Source organism: Pinus tabuliformis, chromosome 1_1 (genome assembly GCF_031772625.1).
Source record: "Pinus tabuliformis cultivar Carrire ecotype Pingquan chromosome 1_1, CPIR1, whole genome shotgun sequence".
NCBI lineage: Eukaryota > Viridiplantae > Streptophyta > Pinopsida > Pinales > Pinaceae > Pinus > Pinus tabuliformis.
This window is the reverse complement of record NC_142297.1, coordinates 349227872-349244427: the sequence shown is the minus strand read 5'-3', so window position 1 is coordinate 349244427 and position 16556 is coordinate 349227872. Positions and strand designations below refer to the sequence as shown.

At 31.4% G+C, this 16556-nt stretch overlaps 1 protein-coding gene across 1 annotated transcript; it reads right to left on the bottom strand.

Annotated features, from left to right (window-relative positions):
- Positions 1–693: 693 nt before the first annotated feature.
- Positions 694–2936, bottom strand: LOC149213017 (cypmaclein-like). The gene is made up of 4 exons (XM_089391934.1): positions 2426–2936; positions 2249–2293; positions 2049–2091; positions 694–1544 (listed from the first exon to the last, which is right to left on the bottom strand). Exons 1-4 carry the CDS (start codon positions 2483–2485, stop codon positions 1363–1365), a joined length of 330 nt encoding a protein of 109 aa, XP_089248060.1. The 5' UTR covers positions 2486–2936; the 3' UTR covers positions 694–1362.
- Between the last annotated feature and the right edge of the window lie 13620 nt (positions 2937–16556).

The following is a 16556-nucleotide window of genomic DNA, read 5'->3' as shown; positions in this document are numbered from 1 at the left end:
ATTATTATTGTTATCATCAAAATAAATAAAAATATAATACATTATTCTTTTAATATTTATTAAAAAAATTCTAATTTTTCAAATAATATCTATCTCCATCTACTAAATAATCTCTACTAAAAAATATAATAAGTTAAAATGTATTACATATTCATTTATTACCTTTACCTAAAATGTCTTTTACATGATAAAGGGAAAGACATATTAGGTCAAACATTTTCTATATTAAGAATTAAATATAATTAAAAATTTATATTATTATTTTATTTTTATCTTTCCCTTAAAAATATAATAATTTAAAATGTATTACATAGCTCATTTCTTACCTTTACCTTTTATTCAAATAAAATGTCTTTTACCTAATAAATGGAAAGAGATATTATGTTAAACATTTTCTTTATTAAAAATTAAATATAATTAAAAATTTCTTTTATTATTTAATTTTTAACTTTTATGTACAAATTTTTACAACCACCTGACAAAACTTGATTATAATTACATTACCCTTATGGTACGAATTTCTATACTCACCCATGAGAAAGTAATTTAAAATAATTATTATATCATGATATTATGCGTCTATGTTAATGTTAACCCTGAAGCAATTTCACATCAATCATAACTTGAAATTCAACTTTAATACTTTTACAGTTTTAATTATAAGACTCATAATCAATAAACTTCAGGAAACTGTAAAACCTAATACGATAACAGATCATCAAATTTCATGGAAAACAGCATCGCTACCCAGTGTTCAAGAGAATCACAACCAAGCCATTTTAGCTTCTGTTACATATATTTGTATTCCCTCACACTGATAATCATCTATTCGTTGTATAAATAGTGTTATTCCCTCACACTGATAATCATCTATTCGTTGTATAAATAGTGTACAACTGTATACACACTGGGTATTATCAATTATTGATTGTATAACTAGTATACAACAGTCTACAAACTGGGTACAGCAAGGCTCACAAGTACATCTTATATATATTTGATATATATGTAAGCCATTTTAGCTTCTGTTACATATATTTGTATTCCCTAACACTGATAATCATCTATTCGTTGTATAAATAGTATACAACTGTATACACACTGGGTATTATCAATTATTAATTGTATGACTAGTATACAACTGTCTACAAACTGGGTACAGCAAGGCTCACAAGTACATCTTATATATATTTGATATATATGTAAGCCCAACAGGTACATCCCAAAGCTGGAAAGCAGAATAAGGATAGTGACAGTTGTGTATATATCATATTAAGTGGACACTGTATTGTGTACATACCATAAATAGTGACAGATTTGTATATATCATATTAACTGCACTCACACATATACATAATCAGATCAAGGACACTTGGGTTTATTGCCATGTGTTTTCAAATTAGCGTAGCAGGGGCAGAGATCTTTGTTTCCAGATGTACCAGGAGGAACACAGTTGCATTTGGCACAGCATGTACCACAGGCTCTTAAACATACTTTATTGCGGGATGCTTCCTTGCATCTTTGCCCACAAGCTGCATTGCAATCTGCATCAACCAATCCAAAGAAGAAGTGACAGGACTGAACCTTGAACTCATAAGAAAATGTTAAACAGAATATATTAGAATGAATGTACTTGAGTGACAATGATGAACCTTGAATTGATAAGAAAATGAAGCAGAGTAAACGAAAGTGGATTCACAAGCAAAAGTTATGAAAATCTTCAAGCAACAGAAAACAAGAATGATTTAGCGAGTAAAAGCTAAGAAAATGTTAAAGCAACAGCAAACTTGGAAGGATTTACATGAAAGTTAAAACAAGAACCAGTATTCCTTAGATGAGCATTGAATATCACAAGAGAGCATTGAATATCACAAGAGAAAGTTTAGAGGAATAACAGAAAATAATCCAAGACCAACCCTGAATTTACAAGGGAAACTTTAAAAAACAATTTCACAAGGAAATTTTCAAACAACAGGGACAACAATATCAGATAATGATAATAATTATACATAATACTATATAATCTATGAGTTTAAGAGCATATATACCTATTGTCTGCAGAAGATTCCTGTTTATCCCATTTGTTTGCAGCTGGAATCAGGGAAAGTGAAAACCCAATGTGGTTATTTCAAACCCTCTCTATATAAAATTGGGCCACCAAAGTCTTTTCATGAATGTTACTCCTTATGTGAATGAATTACACCCATGTCATAACCTAGACTTAAGTCAGTAATAAATATATACTCACCCCAGCTGCTGTTAAAGCTCCAACCTCAGCAGCTTCCACATGTATCTGTTTCATCAACCAGCAATGAACTATATAAGACTTTGCAGTCACAAAAGAAATGAATTCCATAAAAGAATAGAATACTTATATGGGTAAACATGTAAATTCAAATGGCAATACAGGAAGAACACTTGTTACCTGAACAACAAATATCATCAGCACAAAACATAAGAGTAACAGCTTACTTGCAGAAGCCATGGAAGTTACTAACACCCAGATGGGGTATACACACAAGTACCCAGATGTAGTATATGCACAAGTGAAGAATAATTATATAATATATGTATATAATTGGCCACACACAATAATGAGCCAAAAGCCTGCTGGATCTATGCTTATCTTCTTCTTTTCTGATTGCCTTGCAGTGCAGAGGATGGTCTCAATTTATAGGGAGGAATATAAATCCTTTGGTAATCTGCATATTGTGGTCCTCATTTTTCTTTTCATTATAGAATTTTAGGAAGGAGTAAATGCTATCCCCATCTCCCAGCTCACCTTATCCAGTCTGTACAACTCACCTTGCTTTAAGAATGCTAATAAATTCTTACAGTACAGTAACGCGATATATAAGGAAGAAAACTCGCCATGCCATTGAATCAGTAGAAAGGAAGGCGGTTACACTTGTCAATGCTGCTTACCTTCTAAGAGAGAATATAATCTTTGTTATACTAAAAGACGGTAAGCATTTTGCAATTAATCGAGCTGTGCTTGTGGCACCCGGATGCACTTTCTCTTATGCATCTTGGTCGGTTGGACTACCTCTTTATGGGTGGTGAAGTCGTTGTGCATAAAAGCAATCCTATAATATCACTCTTTTATGGAAGAGAAGCTGCAAAATATATTACAAAATTTTTTATTTTCTATCAATAATTTTTATTATTTCTTTCCCATATATATTTTTAAAATTAAATTATAAGATAATTTTTATAAATTCTTAAAAACATATGCATATTAATAAACACATAAAAATAAATAATTTAATTTAATTAATAAATTAATAATAATAATATATATATATATATATATATATATATATATATATATATATATATATTTTTACTTTATCTAATAAAATTGTTAAAATTTAAATTAAAAATATTATATATATATATATATATATATATATATATATATATAATCTTCTTACTATGTAAAATCATTTTATAAATTATAAATATAAATTTTTAATAGTATTTTCCCAACAAAGCTTTTTACTATTTGTTTTTAAATAATTTTATTTATAAAACAATATTTTACCAATCAAAATACAAATGGGAAAATGTTTATGCAAAGTGTTATAATGCTCATAAATATGCGAAGTGTTCTAATACCCGACGAAAAATTGGCATCCAACCGTGAATGAATTGGCATCCATCCACAAAGAGGATAAGAAACATTTGTACAAAATAATAATAATACATAGTTGCGGGTCTTTAAAAGTCCAAACCTATTTGATCCAAACTAACCTATTCAAACTAGTGAACCCTAAGTGACTACTATAGAATTTAATTTCTAGGTATTTTATTATTTTAAAAACACTCTTGACCTTTGTCACTCTTTTTAAAGCTATGATAGTGAAATATTTTTATGATACAAAACATTTTAGTAGATAGAAATATTTTAATAATATTATATTTGTTCAATTCATACTTTAATAGTGCATGCTCAGGGCTAGTCTTAGGCGAAGGAGGTTGCAATTATTTACAGTTTGGTTATTCTATCTATTATTTCTAGTCTTTATCTATTTCATCTATTATTTTTAGTCTTTATCTACTAAAGGTTGTTAAGCATTCTCAAAATCTGATATTTTTGATGAGGTAGCCCAATGGGTTTTTGACTTTGGTCACATATGAGGAAGACAAAAACAATACCTCAACTCTATTGCCCTTCATTGGTAGTTGGAAACCCTTGTGAATAAATTTCTGACAGAGAAATAGGAGAGCAATATAACATCTTCTTTGCCCTAAATCACATCAAGTGTGCCCAATGGTATTAGCATTTGTGCTTGGAGAGTTCAGATGCCAAGATAACTGACTTGGAGATCTATCTTCAGTATAATGAAAAACCATAAATAGGAGGAGAAATATAACATCTTTTGTAACCTGAATTGCATCAAGTGTGCCCAGCGGTGTTATCATTCATTCTTGAAGAGTTCGGATGACAGGATAGGTCACTTGGAAATCTATCTTCAGTATAATGAAAAACTGGCAGCTCCTGCAGGTTCGATGCCGAAGATATTGCCCATGTGACTTCTTTGGATTCATGATTTCTGTTATGTATTCCAGAAATACTTAGCTATGCAGATAAGTAGTAGATAGGCATTTTTATTTCCAACGATTGTCTTATTTTGCTCAGATTTGAAGACTTGTAGGTGGTCAAAATATCTAATTTCTCTTTTGGTAGATTGATACCACTTACTAACATTTTTTTTTCGTAAGCTTGGCAAAGTTACATCTTCATCATGTCTAATATATCACCCCATTCATGATGGGGAATCAAATTGGTGACTTCACATCAAAAAACACCTTAACAAAACACTTGACCACCATCTATCCAAAACCCATAAACTTAGTTTACAACATTTTTAACTTTATCTTATTTATTTAATTAAAAACTAAAAACTATATAAAACTATTTAATTTATTAAAATATTTCTTTAATATTTCTATACAAAATTAAATACTTAATATTAAATTTAAATTAAAAAATTCCAACGTAATATAATAATGGTATTAAAATCACAAATATTATAAAACAATATTATAAAACAATATTAACGAGTGCACTTAAATAATAAATATTTCACACCATTAATCATCTTCTACCCGATCTTAATTAAAATATTATAAAAACCACCATGATCTCTCAACACATAGACCAATATTATTGAGAGTCATTTTAACAAATAACAAATATTATAAAACAATACTAACTACTAGACTTAATAACTTTAGTAAAAGTGTCCCACACCATTAAGTCTAGTCTATTAACTCTTAATCATAGCATTACAATATTATATGAAAATACAATAATTTTTAAATGATTTGGGTAATTATACAATAAATAGGTAATCATATTAATAATGATAACAACATTTTAGTAAAGGCAAGTTGGTTTTTTTATTCAGATTAGTTAAGAGTAATTTTATTTTTAATAAATAGTTAGAATAAAAATGATAATAGTTTCATACTTTTTTTACAAAAATTTTATAGAGTAAAGTAGTATATATAAGACTATTTACTTTGAGAAGGATGTTCAAAGGTTATTTTTTATTCAGATTAGTTAAAAGTAATTTTATTTTTAATAAATAGCCAGAATAAAAATGATAATAGTTTCACATTTTTTTTTACAGAGTAAAGTAGTATATATAAGACTATTTACTCTAAGAAGGATGTTCAAAGGTTATAAAAAAATAAGAAAGATGTTCAAAGATTATAAAGAAATATTTTGTTGTGATTTAAAGTTTTTGGCTTGAAAAAATATGTAAAAAGATAGAGACAAATTATGAATATATTATCTTTATTTAGCATAGAGGAATTGTATATGTTAAATTGAAAGAAAATATATAAAAAGTAGTTTAATTTCGGAGTAGGAATTTTCCAGTGTTTTTTATGAGGTTATTTAGTCTTTCAAATAAATATTTTTGTTCATTACAAATAGGAGGGGCTAATTGAATTTGAAGGCATAGGGAGTTAGGCCATAGAGTGGATGAAATAGAAGTTGTAGGCTTGAAAATATGTGGCAAGTATTGGTCTCCAGATGTAGCTTTGAAAACAACTTCAAACATGTCCAACTATTGTTTTTGTTAGAACATAGGCTATATGGTGATGTTGTATTTTAATTAAATGCTAGTCTTATTTGTATAGCTTCTTCCTTATGCTAATGAAAGGAGGATGATAAGGCTGTGAAGGTAGCTTATAGCCTTATAAACATGAGATGAAATTCCCAAATCTCTTAAGGGTCCATGGAAATTGAGTTTGTAAATTTATATGTTGGATAAAAGGAGCAACGATAGGTAGGATTGGACTAAAGATACAAGGAGAATAGGCCTACTATGTTAGATGATGCATTAAGAATCAATTGAGTAATTCCATGAAGATCCTCGGTATAACATTAGGCCAGAATAACCATAACCCTAGAGTGCAAGGGAAGAAAACCAAAACCTGATTATGAACCAACTCTAAGAAGGGAGAAAAACATGAGATTATAGGGAAAAGATCACCATACTCTTTAGATAAAAGGACAAAATGCTAGCAAGGGATGAGAATGCCCGAAAATGAGGGGTGATTAGAAATTATCCCAGCATTCCATTATATATTATCCTTGAGGCATTCATTAGCTATTGTGTGGAGAATATGGGGTGTGTAACTAGCAACTTTCTATCTTATCTGCGTCACCTTTGCAAAATAGTACTTGATGTGAGGCTCCATATATTGTGATGATTCTGCCATGAGTAAACTAGAGGGTATGTCATAATGGTTCTTGTTCATAACTATAAGAAGTAGAATATGAAGCCCCAATTTTCCATGTGACTTAGGAGGTGGGGGAGACACATCTATGTGATCAGGGAATGGGTTGAGCATACTAACAATTATAGATATAAAGAACCCCTACTTAGAACTTAGTAACCTTATTTCCTAAAGCAGGCTTGAAAGAGTTATTCCTTTATGACTTGTGAGCATAACATTAGGATTAAGAATGAATCGTTCTAACCTCCTTGTTCATCTACAATTACATTAGGCTTTTTAAGCATGTGAAACCACTTCATTTCTTCAAAATTTTGACATAGATATCTAATCTTGGTAATCATGGCCAAGAGGTGAATGTTTGAGGGAGACAACCTTGAGGCCACATATTTAGTGATTATTCTAGAATATTATAACACTTTAATCTTCTTATTCTACATACTGGAAGCTACAAAGAGGTACTAAACAAGGGAATAGGATATCACCCTATTGTTTGACAAGTCTCCAAGAATCCATTCATAAGTTAATTTAGTAATCCCCTAGGGATGAGATTTCCCCCTCTTGCACTTGTCTATACACTTAGCATCTTCATTTTAATAATATAACACCTTCATTTTTTCCAAGGATCATAGCTTGGGTGGTCACGAAGATTGTTTGTTCTCTTCCCCACTTGGGTTCAATTCCTACAAGTGACAAGTTGGCATGTTATGATAAGGTTAGAAGGGCAGATGCCACCTAGAATAAACATTCATTTCTATATGTCTTGCGATGCCTCAACTCTTTCTAATTTTTAAGTTATTTATGCATCTATCTTGTGGGCTATTGTATATACTCTTGGGTTATAACGACATTTGGTAGGTTTGATCTTGGGCATAGACCAGATCACTCCAATAATTTATTGATTCCCATTCTTTAACAAAAAAATGTTAACAACTTCAATCTAGTAATACCATTTCTAAACTAATTACACTTAATTTTTTTAAATTAAATGGTTTTAAAATTTTATTTTAATAGATGAATTTTGGGAAGTGAAATTTTCAACATTGTTTTTATTATGTTATATAATCCAATGCCATTATTTTACTAGTATAATACATTTTTATTTTAATAAAAATATGATTAGATGTGTTAATTTATAATTACTATTATTTTTAAATAGATAAAACTTATCCTAACTGGCTAATTACATTACTACACAGAAGGAGAGAGACCCATAATCTTTTCCATGTTAAAAAAGAGTAAACATATTTCCTTTTAAAAACAATATTAATAACCAAGTGAATAGTTGAATGACAGATTATAATAAATGTTTCAATGTTAATTTTATATTAAATATTTTATACTAGTTTTATAGATATATGGATAAAGTATTTGAAAAGAAAAAAATATTTATTATTTATTTTTCAGTTCTTTTCCCGATAAGAGGGAGATTTATAATTCTTTTAGAGCTTAATATGAAATTAACACAAGGATAAATTAGAGTTTTTTTCTTGAGGTATTAGATCCAATGGAGGTGAGAAAAAGCTCTATAATGTCCGACTTGTGAAAATTGAATGAGTAACTTCATAGCTTCACCCTATTGTCCTTGCAACATAGGAAAAAGTACTTGATGTGAGGCTCCAACTACTATGATGATTCTACCATAATTAGAGTAGAGGGTATATAGTAATGATTCTTTCTCATAACTCCAGGATGTAAAATATGTCCCTTCTCTTTCCATTTGATTTAGGAAGTGGGAAAAAGACACCAATTTATTCAAGAAATATGTTTAACATACCATAAAATACTAATATACAATATCCTCACTTAGTGCCCAAAAGCCTTAATTTCCTTCTCAGCTACAATTACATTAACGCTATAAAGTATGTGAAACCACTCGACTACAAAATTTTGAAACTGATATTGAATCTTCGTAATGATGGTCATCATGAAAATGTCTTAGGGAGAGAACCCCTATACTATATGTATTTAATGAGTATTTTGAAATTTTCTAACACTTTAATCTTTATAGTCTATATATTGGAAGTTACTAAGAGGCACTGACGAAGGGAACATGCTTTCACCTTATTATTTGATAAGGTGCTAATACTCTATTCATAAGTGATTTAATAGTTCTCTTAAGAATGCTAATTCATAAGTGTGTTTAATGAGATGCTCCTCAGTATGAAAGATATATACAATTCTTTCCACCCTCAATATAAATTTGATATATTTATAAAAAAAATAACACATATATTTATTTAAAAATTACGCATATACACATACACATTAATTCTAAATATCTCTATATATTTTAAATCTTCTATGCATATAAAAATCACATTTTGGATAAGTAAAGATTTTTTTAATTAGAAAGCTAAAAAAATAAAAAATATATATTAAAAAAATTAATCCTTTCCATACATGATAAATCTAAAATTAAATAAATTTACAATAATTGATATTAAAAATATTTATCAATTATTACTATAAACCATTTAAAGTAACTCATCATTATTATATTACCCGAAATAATTTAGTCATCGTAAACAACCTTCCACCAGCTCTTTTTACCATAAAATACTTTAAATTATTACACAATTTCAATATGTTTTAAATTTTATTTATTTATTTAAATAAATCTATTCAATAAATAAACAAATTCCTTTCTGTTCAACTTCTGTTCACGCATAGTTCAAAACAACATCATGTTGAATTTTCGTTTATAACACTTGTTTTATTTCGATTTTCATTGACACTCATATTTTGGTTTAGCACCGTTACACACACTAATTTGAAAGATCATCATTACCGAAGGAATTCTTTTACTTCATTATTTACTTTAACAATATAGAATATTGTTGGGAAGTTGCTGGATACGATGACCTCAAGTTCGTTGATACAATCATTAGTCTTTTTTTATGTTGGGGATATCGTTTTTTAAGTCAGAAGGTATGAAGATTTCGATAAGCAATTTAAAATCTTTCACGATTACTGTTTCAAAATGGGTATTACTGTTAATACACTCAAGACTAAAGTCATGATAATTAAATCCAAAATAATCAACCATGACAATTTCATCTATGTTAACAATTACTTGAGCATGTTTCTTCATACAAATATTTAACTATTGACAATCATCATCAACTCACTTGGAATTATAGCATCAAGAAAATGATTATTGGAGTTTGGAAAACTTATTATGAGCTTGAAAACAATTGTGAGTCGACTGATCTTTGGATTTGGAGCAAAAAAAACTCCTCTTTGAGACTTACGTCACCCTTGTTATTTTATATGGATGTGAGGTTTGCATTTGCAGTATATCTATAGAATCGTGGAAGAAGATCATGCTGATCCAAAAGCAATTTGTAACATACAACCTCAAGATTAAAGGTAATACTCTCTATCATATCCTCTTGATTGAAGCTAGCCTTTTCCCATTGAAAGCATGACTATGTTTAGGTATTTGATGTATAAGAAAAAAATTTACAACTTGGAGACCAAGAGGTTCCCCAAGATTGCTTCTAACTCTAGCTAAAACTCTCACCTCTAAGTTAACCGAGGTTGACAAAATGATGCCCAATCTTGGCTCAACCTTTGGGGGACAAAGGAGGAGATCATCTTGGAGAATAAGGATAATATTAAAAAAGTTATTACTTCTAAATTTAAGGATAAATTGTGGGATGATAAAGAGCTAGAGGGGAAAAGGAATCTAACGTATTATAAGGAGGTGATTAACCCCACTCTTGCTAACTAAATTTATCTATAGTCTTGATCAATACTAAGAAGAAAATGAACATTGGAAAGATAAGAACTATTTCTCATGAGCTTCATAGTGATTGGTCTATTCTCAAAACACATTAGGATGAAATAGTTTGACACCTTCGCAATACTAAGAGGGTTGAAGATAAACACTTTCTCTTGGATTGCCCAACTTGTACCCACATCCATTCTCATTTCCATAACCATTGCCACACTATCAACCTTATTAACTTGCTAACTCAACAAAACTATATTAATCTAGGAACACTTATTTCCCTTCTTTTTTATCATAAAAACAAAGTATTAAAGGGTCACAAATAATCTCTTACTTATTTCCCTTTTTTTTATCATAAAAATAAAATATTAATGAGTAGCAATTAATCTCTTACTTTCTTAAGGCCTGATATACTGCATTGGTCGCATTGGATGTTAATCATCATCATCATTAAATTTATTTTTCCTAACAATTTGATTAAAATAGATTGTCAAGTTTGTAATTTTGTAGCTAAAGTAGAAGGTAATACAGTTTACTTATCATAATTTGTAATTGAAGCTACTATAATAACATTTTATTTAACTAAATAGTGTACTTATGACATGGGTTGGGGGGCAGGGTGAATGGAAAAGTCCGAAGTAAATTTAAGTATTTATATGTATAATTTACATTTGTAACATTATAATTAATGCAAGGTTTTTATTAAATTAGCTAGACAATTGGATATAAAGTTTTCATTTTAATTTGCTTTAAATTAGCATAGATCCATCTAACTCTGGACCTATCAAGCACCGAGAGGGAACAAATATCTCAAGATGTAATTTTCCTTTTCACTGAAATATTTATGAAAGATTTGCACCTTAGTAAATTTGATTCCTCTCTGCTTTTGGTAGATATGGAGTTATATAGATCTATCGTATGATGGTTTTGAAAAAAATTCTAAAAAAATATTTTAATTATAAGATTTTTCCTTTCACTTATTTTATATAAGATATATACACAATTAACATTTAGATATTTTATTTACAATTCATATTCTCGTCATTAAAATGATAATGCATGCCCCCTAATATTGGGAAATACAATGATAGGATACAATCTCTCTATCTCATATATGGATGCATACACTAATTATTTTTATTTTTAATATTCTCTCTTTATATATACACACACATACATATCCATAATTTATGGAAATGGTTGCAATATTCATGCATGCTTTTTAGATATTTCTGCGGTGATTTTTTTTTCTTAATCTTTACAGAAAAACTATTAGAAAGTAAAATCCTTGAAAATCACTCATATTCAGTTAAATGGCATATTTACCATCAATTACTTCCCATCATAATTTAAACAACTTTTTGCATAAAAAATGAATTGGAATAATATGTAAATAAATATACATTTGAAATATTGGTCACCACATGAATTAGTCAAATAATGTTACATGTAAATACATGTAGTGTTGTCTCAAGATAGGTAGAATATATTGGACACAAAATCACTTGGTTGAGAATATATCGCAACCACTCACCAATCTAGGAAACAACTAGTTCTATACAACCCCTAAAGAATAGGAACAAACACCTTTACATAGAAAGAATCACAACTGAGACAAGTAGGAATTATATTTCCAAGTCGGCCCCCTTAATGTCTACTTGTCTTTATCTCAATCTGCAAAGTCTAGTTCTAGTCCTCGTGTTTACAAACATGATAAAAATTAATATGCTAACGTCCATATAAAAGAACAACCATCTACCAGAATGCATGGGTACCAACCACTACAACCTCCAGTCTAGTAGAATATCCTTTGTGTACATGGTTCAGTCAGCCATTATGTGCATACGTGTACCTGTACTTGCACTTGCAAATACCCCAACCATCATTGTCATTATGGGTTTTATTAGATCACCCATGACCATGCTTTGGGTTTTATCATCTTACCCTTAACCATGCCCAGGGTTTTATCGGTTCACCCTAAAGCATGCCTACATGAATCCTTCTCCACTTAACTCTCACACTTGGTTTCTGAATTACCATAAACCTAAATTGCAAAGTGGTTTTTGGCTAACCATAAACCTGCAATTACAAAGTGGTTTTAATATTACCACAAACTTCATGGGGATACACGTGCCTCATTAGGCTTACATTACACACTCCAACTCTTGGAGTTACCAGGTACATACTTTACAAAGACCACTACAAAATAACCTATACTTGCTTAATAATAAATGTATGTGACATATAATACACCATTATCATGTATCTCCAATCACTATCCTTTGATGCCATCTTCATTGTCATGTCTTCATCATATCTGGTAGTTAATCATTCTTGAAAATAAATTTGTCTATTGTTGGAATGGCCAGTTCCAACACAAACACAAATGTGCTGCAATACTTGGCCAAACTTTATCCAAGGGACCAATTTAGTGCTCAAAATTCAAAGTGTGTGACAAAGCTTGAAACATGTACCAGAGCGTAGAGCTCATGACCTCAATCCAACGCAACTTGAATCATTCAAAACCGATATTGTATGCTCCCGAGATCACATTCTGACCTTTTTCCCAAACAAGTAAAAAATTGCAGGTTTGATAGGTTGACTGTAAATTTTTTGGCCAATGGCAGGCTGCCACTTGGCCACTCTAGATTGGCTCAAAAACAATGAAATTTGATTGGTTCAATTTTTTTTTAATTATTTTAATGATTGATTTGGTTTTTAAGATCCAATGGTTGAAGGCCACGTGGGCCAATGAATGGTTGCCACGTGGCCTCCACATCGCATGGAAAATTTATGTTAAGGGTCGAAGGGAATGCACCGGGGTCGAACACAGGACCTCTGACCAAGAAAAAAGGTGCATAACCAATATACCACCGCATGAGTCTTAACATTATAAGCCTCTAGATTATATTTAAACTATGACACATTTTATTGTTTGGGGTTCAGTCGGGGCTAAGCCCCAATCTTGGTCACCACGCGCATAAGAACCAAGGGGTGGGACCAAGGGCCATGGCTTAGCCCCAGTCCCAAGTCACATCCTAACACGCATAAAACCACAAGTCCATGTCATAGGTAGCAAAGGGGGCCATCCCCTAGGTGCGCATAGAGGAGGCTAGCCCCAGGCCACATGGTTACATATGTGACCAAAGCCCAGCAGTTAAGGCGTGTGCAGAATTTAACTGCTCAACTCTAGTTTCTATGGTGCCCAATGAACCCAGGTGCCAATTTTTTGGGGGGTTGGCTGAGAGGGGTAGGCGATTAGCCCCAATCCCTAGGCAGGTTGCCCCCATATGACCAAAATTTTGAGAAACAGGGGGTTAGAGGACATTTAAAGTGTCCGACAATTTGCACCATTGGGCATGATTGCAGGCAGAATTTGTGCACCGATTCCAGATTTGGGGTGTTCAAGACAGGTTTGGGGAGAATTGTAGGATGGTCAGTTGCGGAAAATTGGAAAAACTTGGGAGAAGCATAATTTTCTCAGTTTTTGGCCAAATGAGGTGCAGAAAGAGCCCAGATGGGAATTTATAACAATTTTGAAGCCATTGGAGACATAATATTTACATTTTGAGTACTATAAATCTATGTAAACACAAATTTGAGCACTTAATGAAAGAGGCCCAACATTGCAAGTTGAACCAAGAGATGTATCCCAAGAGAGGGGTGAACTCCTTTATCATTTTTCTGATGTTATGTGTTTCTGATATGGTTTATTGTCTCTGTTTTATGTTTTTAACTAAGTTTAAAAAACCATAATTTTATGTGTTTTGCAAAGTGATCCATTGCCTACAATACATACAATTTTTACTTGAAATTTTACCATTACCTTCAATTTTGTATTACAAATAATTTTGGAATCATAGATCAAGGTTATTATGAAGGTTTGACTTTTTCTCAAGTGTTTTTATGATGTTTACAAGGTTGAAGCCTAAAAGAGGAGAAGGAGATCTTGTGGAGCCAAGATCTCAAATTATTTCAAGGAGAACAAACACATCTCAAGCTTCAATAGTCACGACACATTAATAAGGTCCTGAACGAATGTCTAAATATGATTTTTTTTAGAAAATCTTTCTTTGAGATGTCTAAAATCGTAAAGGTTCTTTATGAAGAGAGTAATTCAAGGTTGTATGGAGATAACTCAAAACCTCCAAAAGGAGAGGGAAGAAAAGGAGACAAGCCTCCAAAAGGGAATGAAGGGAATGGTGACAAACCAACACCTTCACCTCTATCCTCATCCTCATCTTCATCCTTATCTTCTTATACTTCTTCAACCCTTTCACAAACACCTCCAAATTCTCCAAAAGAACATGGTAAAACTCCTTTGTTAAATGTTGACATTAGGTTTGAATTGCCTATGTATGATGGAGAGGTAAATGTCGAGAAATTAGATAATTGGATTCATCATATTGAAATGCATTGGAGGATACAATGAATCAAGGATGATGAGACCAAAATTTAGCTTTCTTCTCTTCGCTTGGAAGGTGCAACACTTATTTGGTGGGAGGCCAAAACTCAAGAGGAAATGAAGAAACATGGCAAGTTTTTATCCTCTTGGAATGATTTTGTTGTTGTAATAAGAAGGAAATTTTATCCATTAGCATACATGCAAAAAGCTATTATGGATTGGAAAAACTTTAGGCAAGCTAAAGGTCAAAATGTGAAAAGCTATACTCAAGAATTTAGAAAAAGATCTTTGATTTTGGGTATAGATTTATCCCGATCCAGGAGGATCTCATCAGATCAGTTGCACATGCTCAGTTTATCGCCAGGTTCAATTCATCATCAACATCATTTCATCGTCATCAGTGATGTTTGTGTCAATGATGTGGTCATTGGGTTTGATGTCACATAGTGACAATTTGTTATAACAGGGTTTTGGGTAACATGATGTTTCAAGTTATGGAAAACTTGTATTCAAACATTGTATAAAAAAAAAAGACCTAAGGTTGACACCTAAGTCTACAAACCTAAACCCTAACCTCATTCCTAAGCCCATGTATTAAACATACATTAAAATACATTAACAAACCTTACCCCTATGTATCAACCCTTAGACTATGTATTAAAACATTGTAAAATATATAAAATACCACCCACAGTCTTAACCGTAGAAAGACTATGGGGATGGTAACCATGTGAACATGCAAAATGTTAAGTTAACCAGGTGGAGTTCACTTAACCACAACGCTAACCGCATTGGGAACCACAAGCATGTGAACAAGCATCACGTTAAGTTAATCGTGCAGAGTTCACCTGACTACAACACTAATCTCATCGCGAACCATAGGCATGTGAACAGGTTACAATTATAAAACAGTCGGAGGTTATGCCGAAACTTCCAGGGATCAACACGGAGGTGAAAGCCTGCGGTTAGACCATGACAGTCACATGATGGCTATCTCCACTCTACACGGTTAGAAAACCATTTACAATTGTGCCATAACCAAAGTCCAGATTTGGGTTTTTGTTATAGTTTGTTTTAAAATTAATTCAAAGACCATGTATAGTGTCCCTAGGTGGCAAACAGTGAGAAGACCGAGAACATGATAAATTAATTGTAGCTCCTACTTTCAGAGTTCATGAAAATATTAGCTGGGAAGATATCGAATGTATTTTCAACCCTTTAAAAGCACCTTTTTTTTTCATGAAGAAGGAGGAGTGATTTTGATTTTTGCATGTAGATTCTATAGGATATAGGCTATTTTATTTTTAGTGTAACAGGCACATAAGGAGTCAGAATTGAGAACCATGATAGGCATTAGAAAGATGGTTTAGAGCACTTTCTTATGATAGTGACCATGCCTACATGCACATTTAGTTTGGTCAATGTTATGTGTCGTCGACCTCCTTAGTTTCAATCCTAATAAAGCGGTCGCCCATCTTGAAAGCAGAGTCGGAGACGTAGTCCATCAGGGATGAACTCCGTAATTAATCTCATTGTTTGGTATCATTGTGAATTTTTTGTTTTCACTTCTATTTTGCATCTTACTTATGTTTTATCATATGCCATAAAGTCTTTCTCCTCAATTAGTTCTCACGATTTCAACACTTCAAATTAACATTCAAT

Bases quoted from the DNA above. Each gene is read 5' to 3' on its own strand.
- LOC149213017 (XM_089391934.1), bottom strand. From the start codon at position 2,485: ATGGCTTCTGCAAGTAAGCTGTTACTCTTATGTTTTGTGCTGATGATA. The intron at 2,294-2,425 runs GTAACAAGTGTT...TTGATGAAACAG, and splicing joins TGATGATATTTGTTGTTCAG to ATACATGTGGAAGCTGCTGA. The intron at 1,545-2,048 runs GTATATATGCTC...TGGTTGATGCAG, and splicing joins GAATCTTCTGCAGACAATAG to ATTGCAATGCAGCTTGTGGG.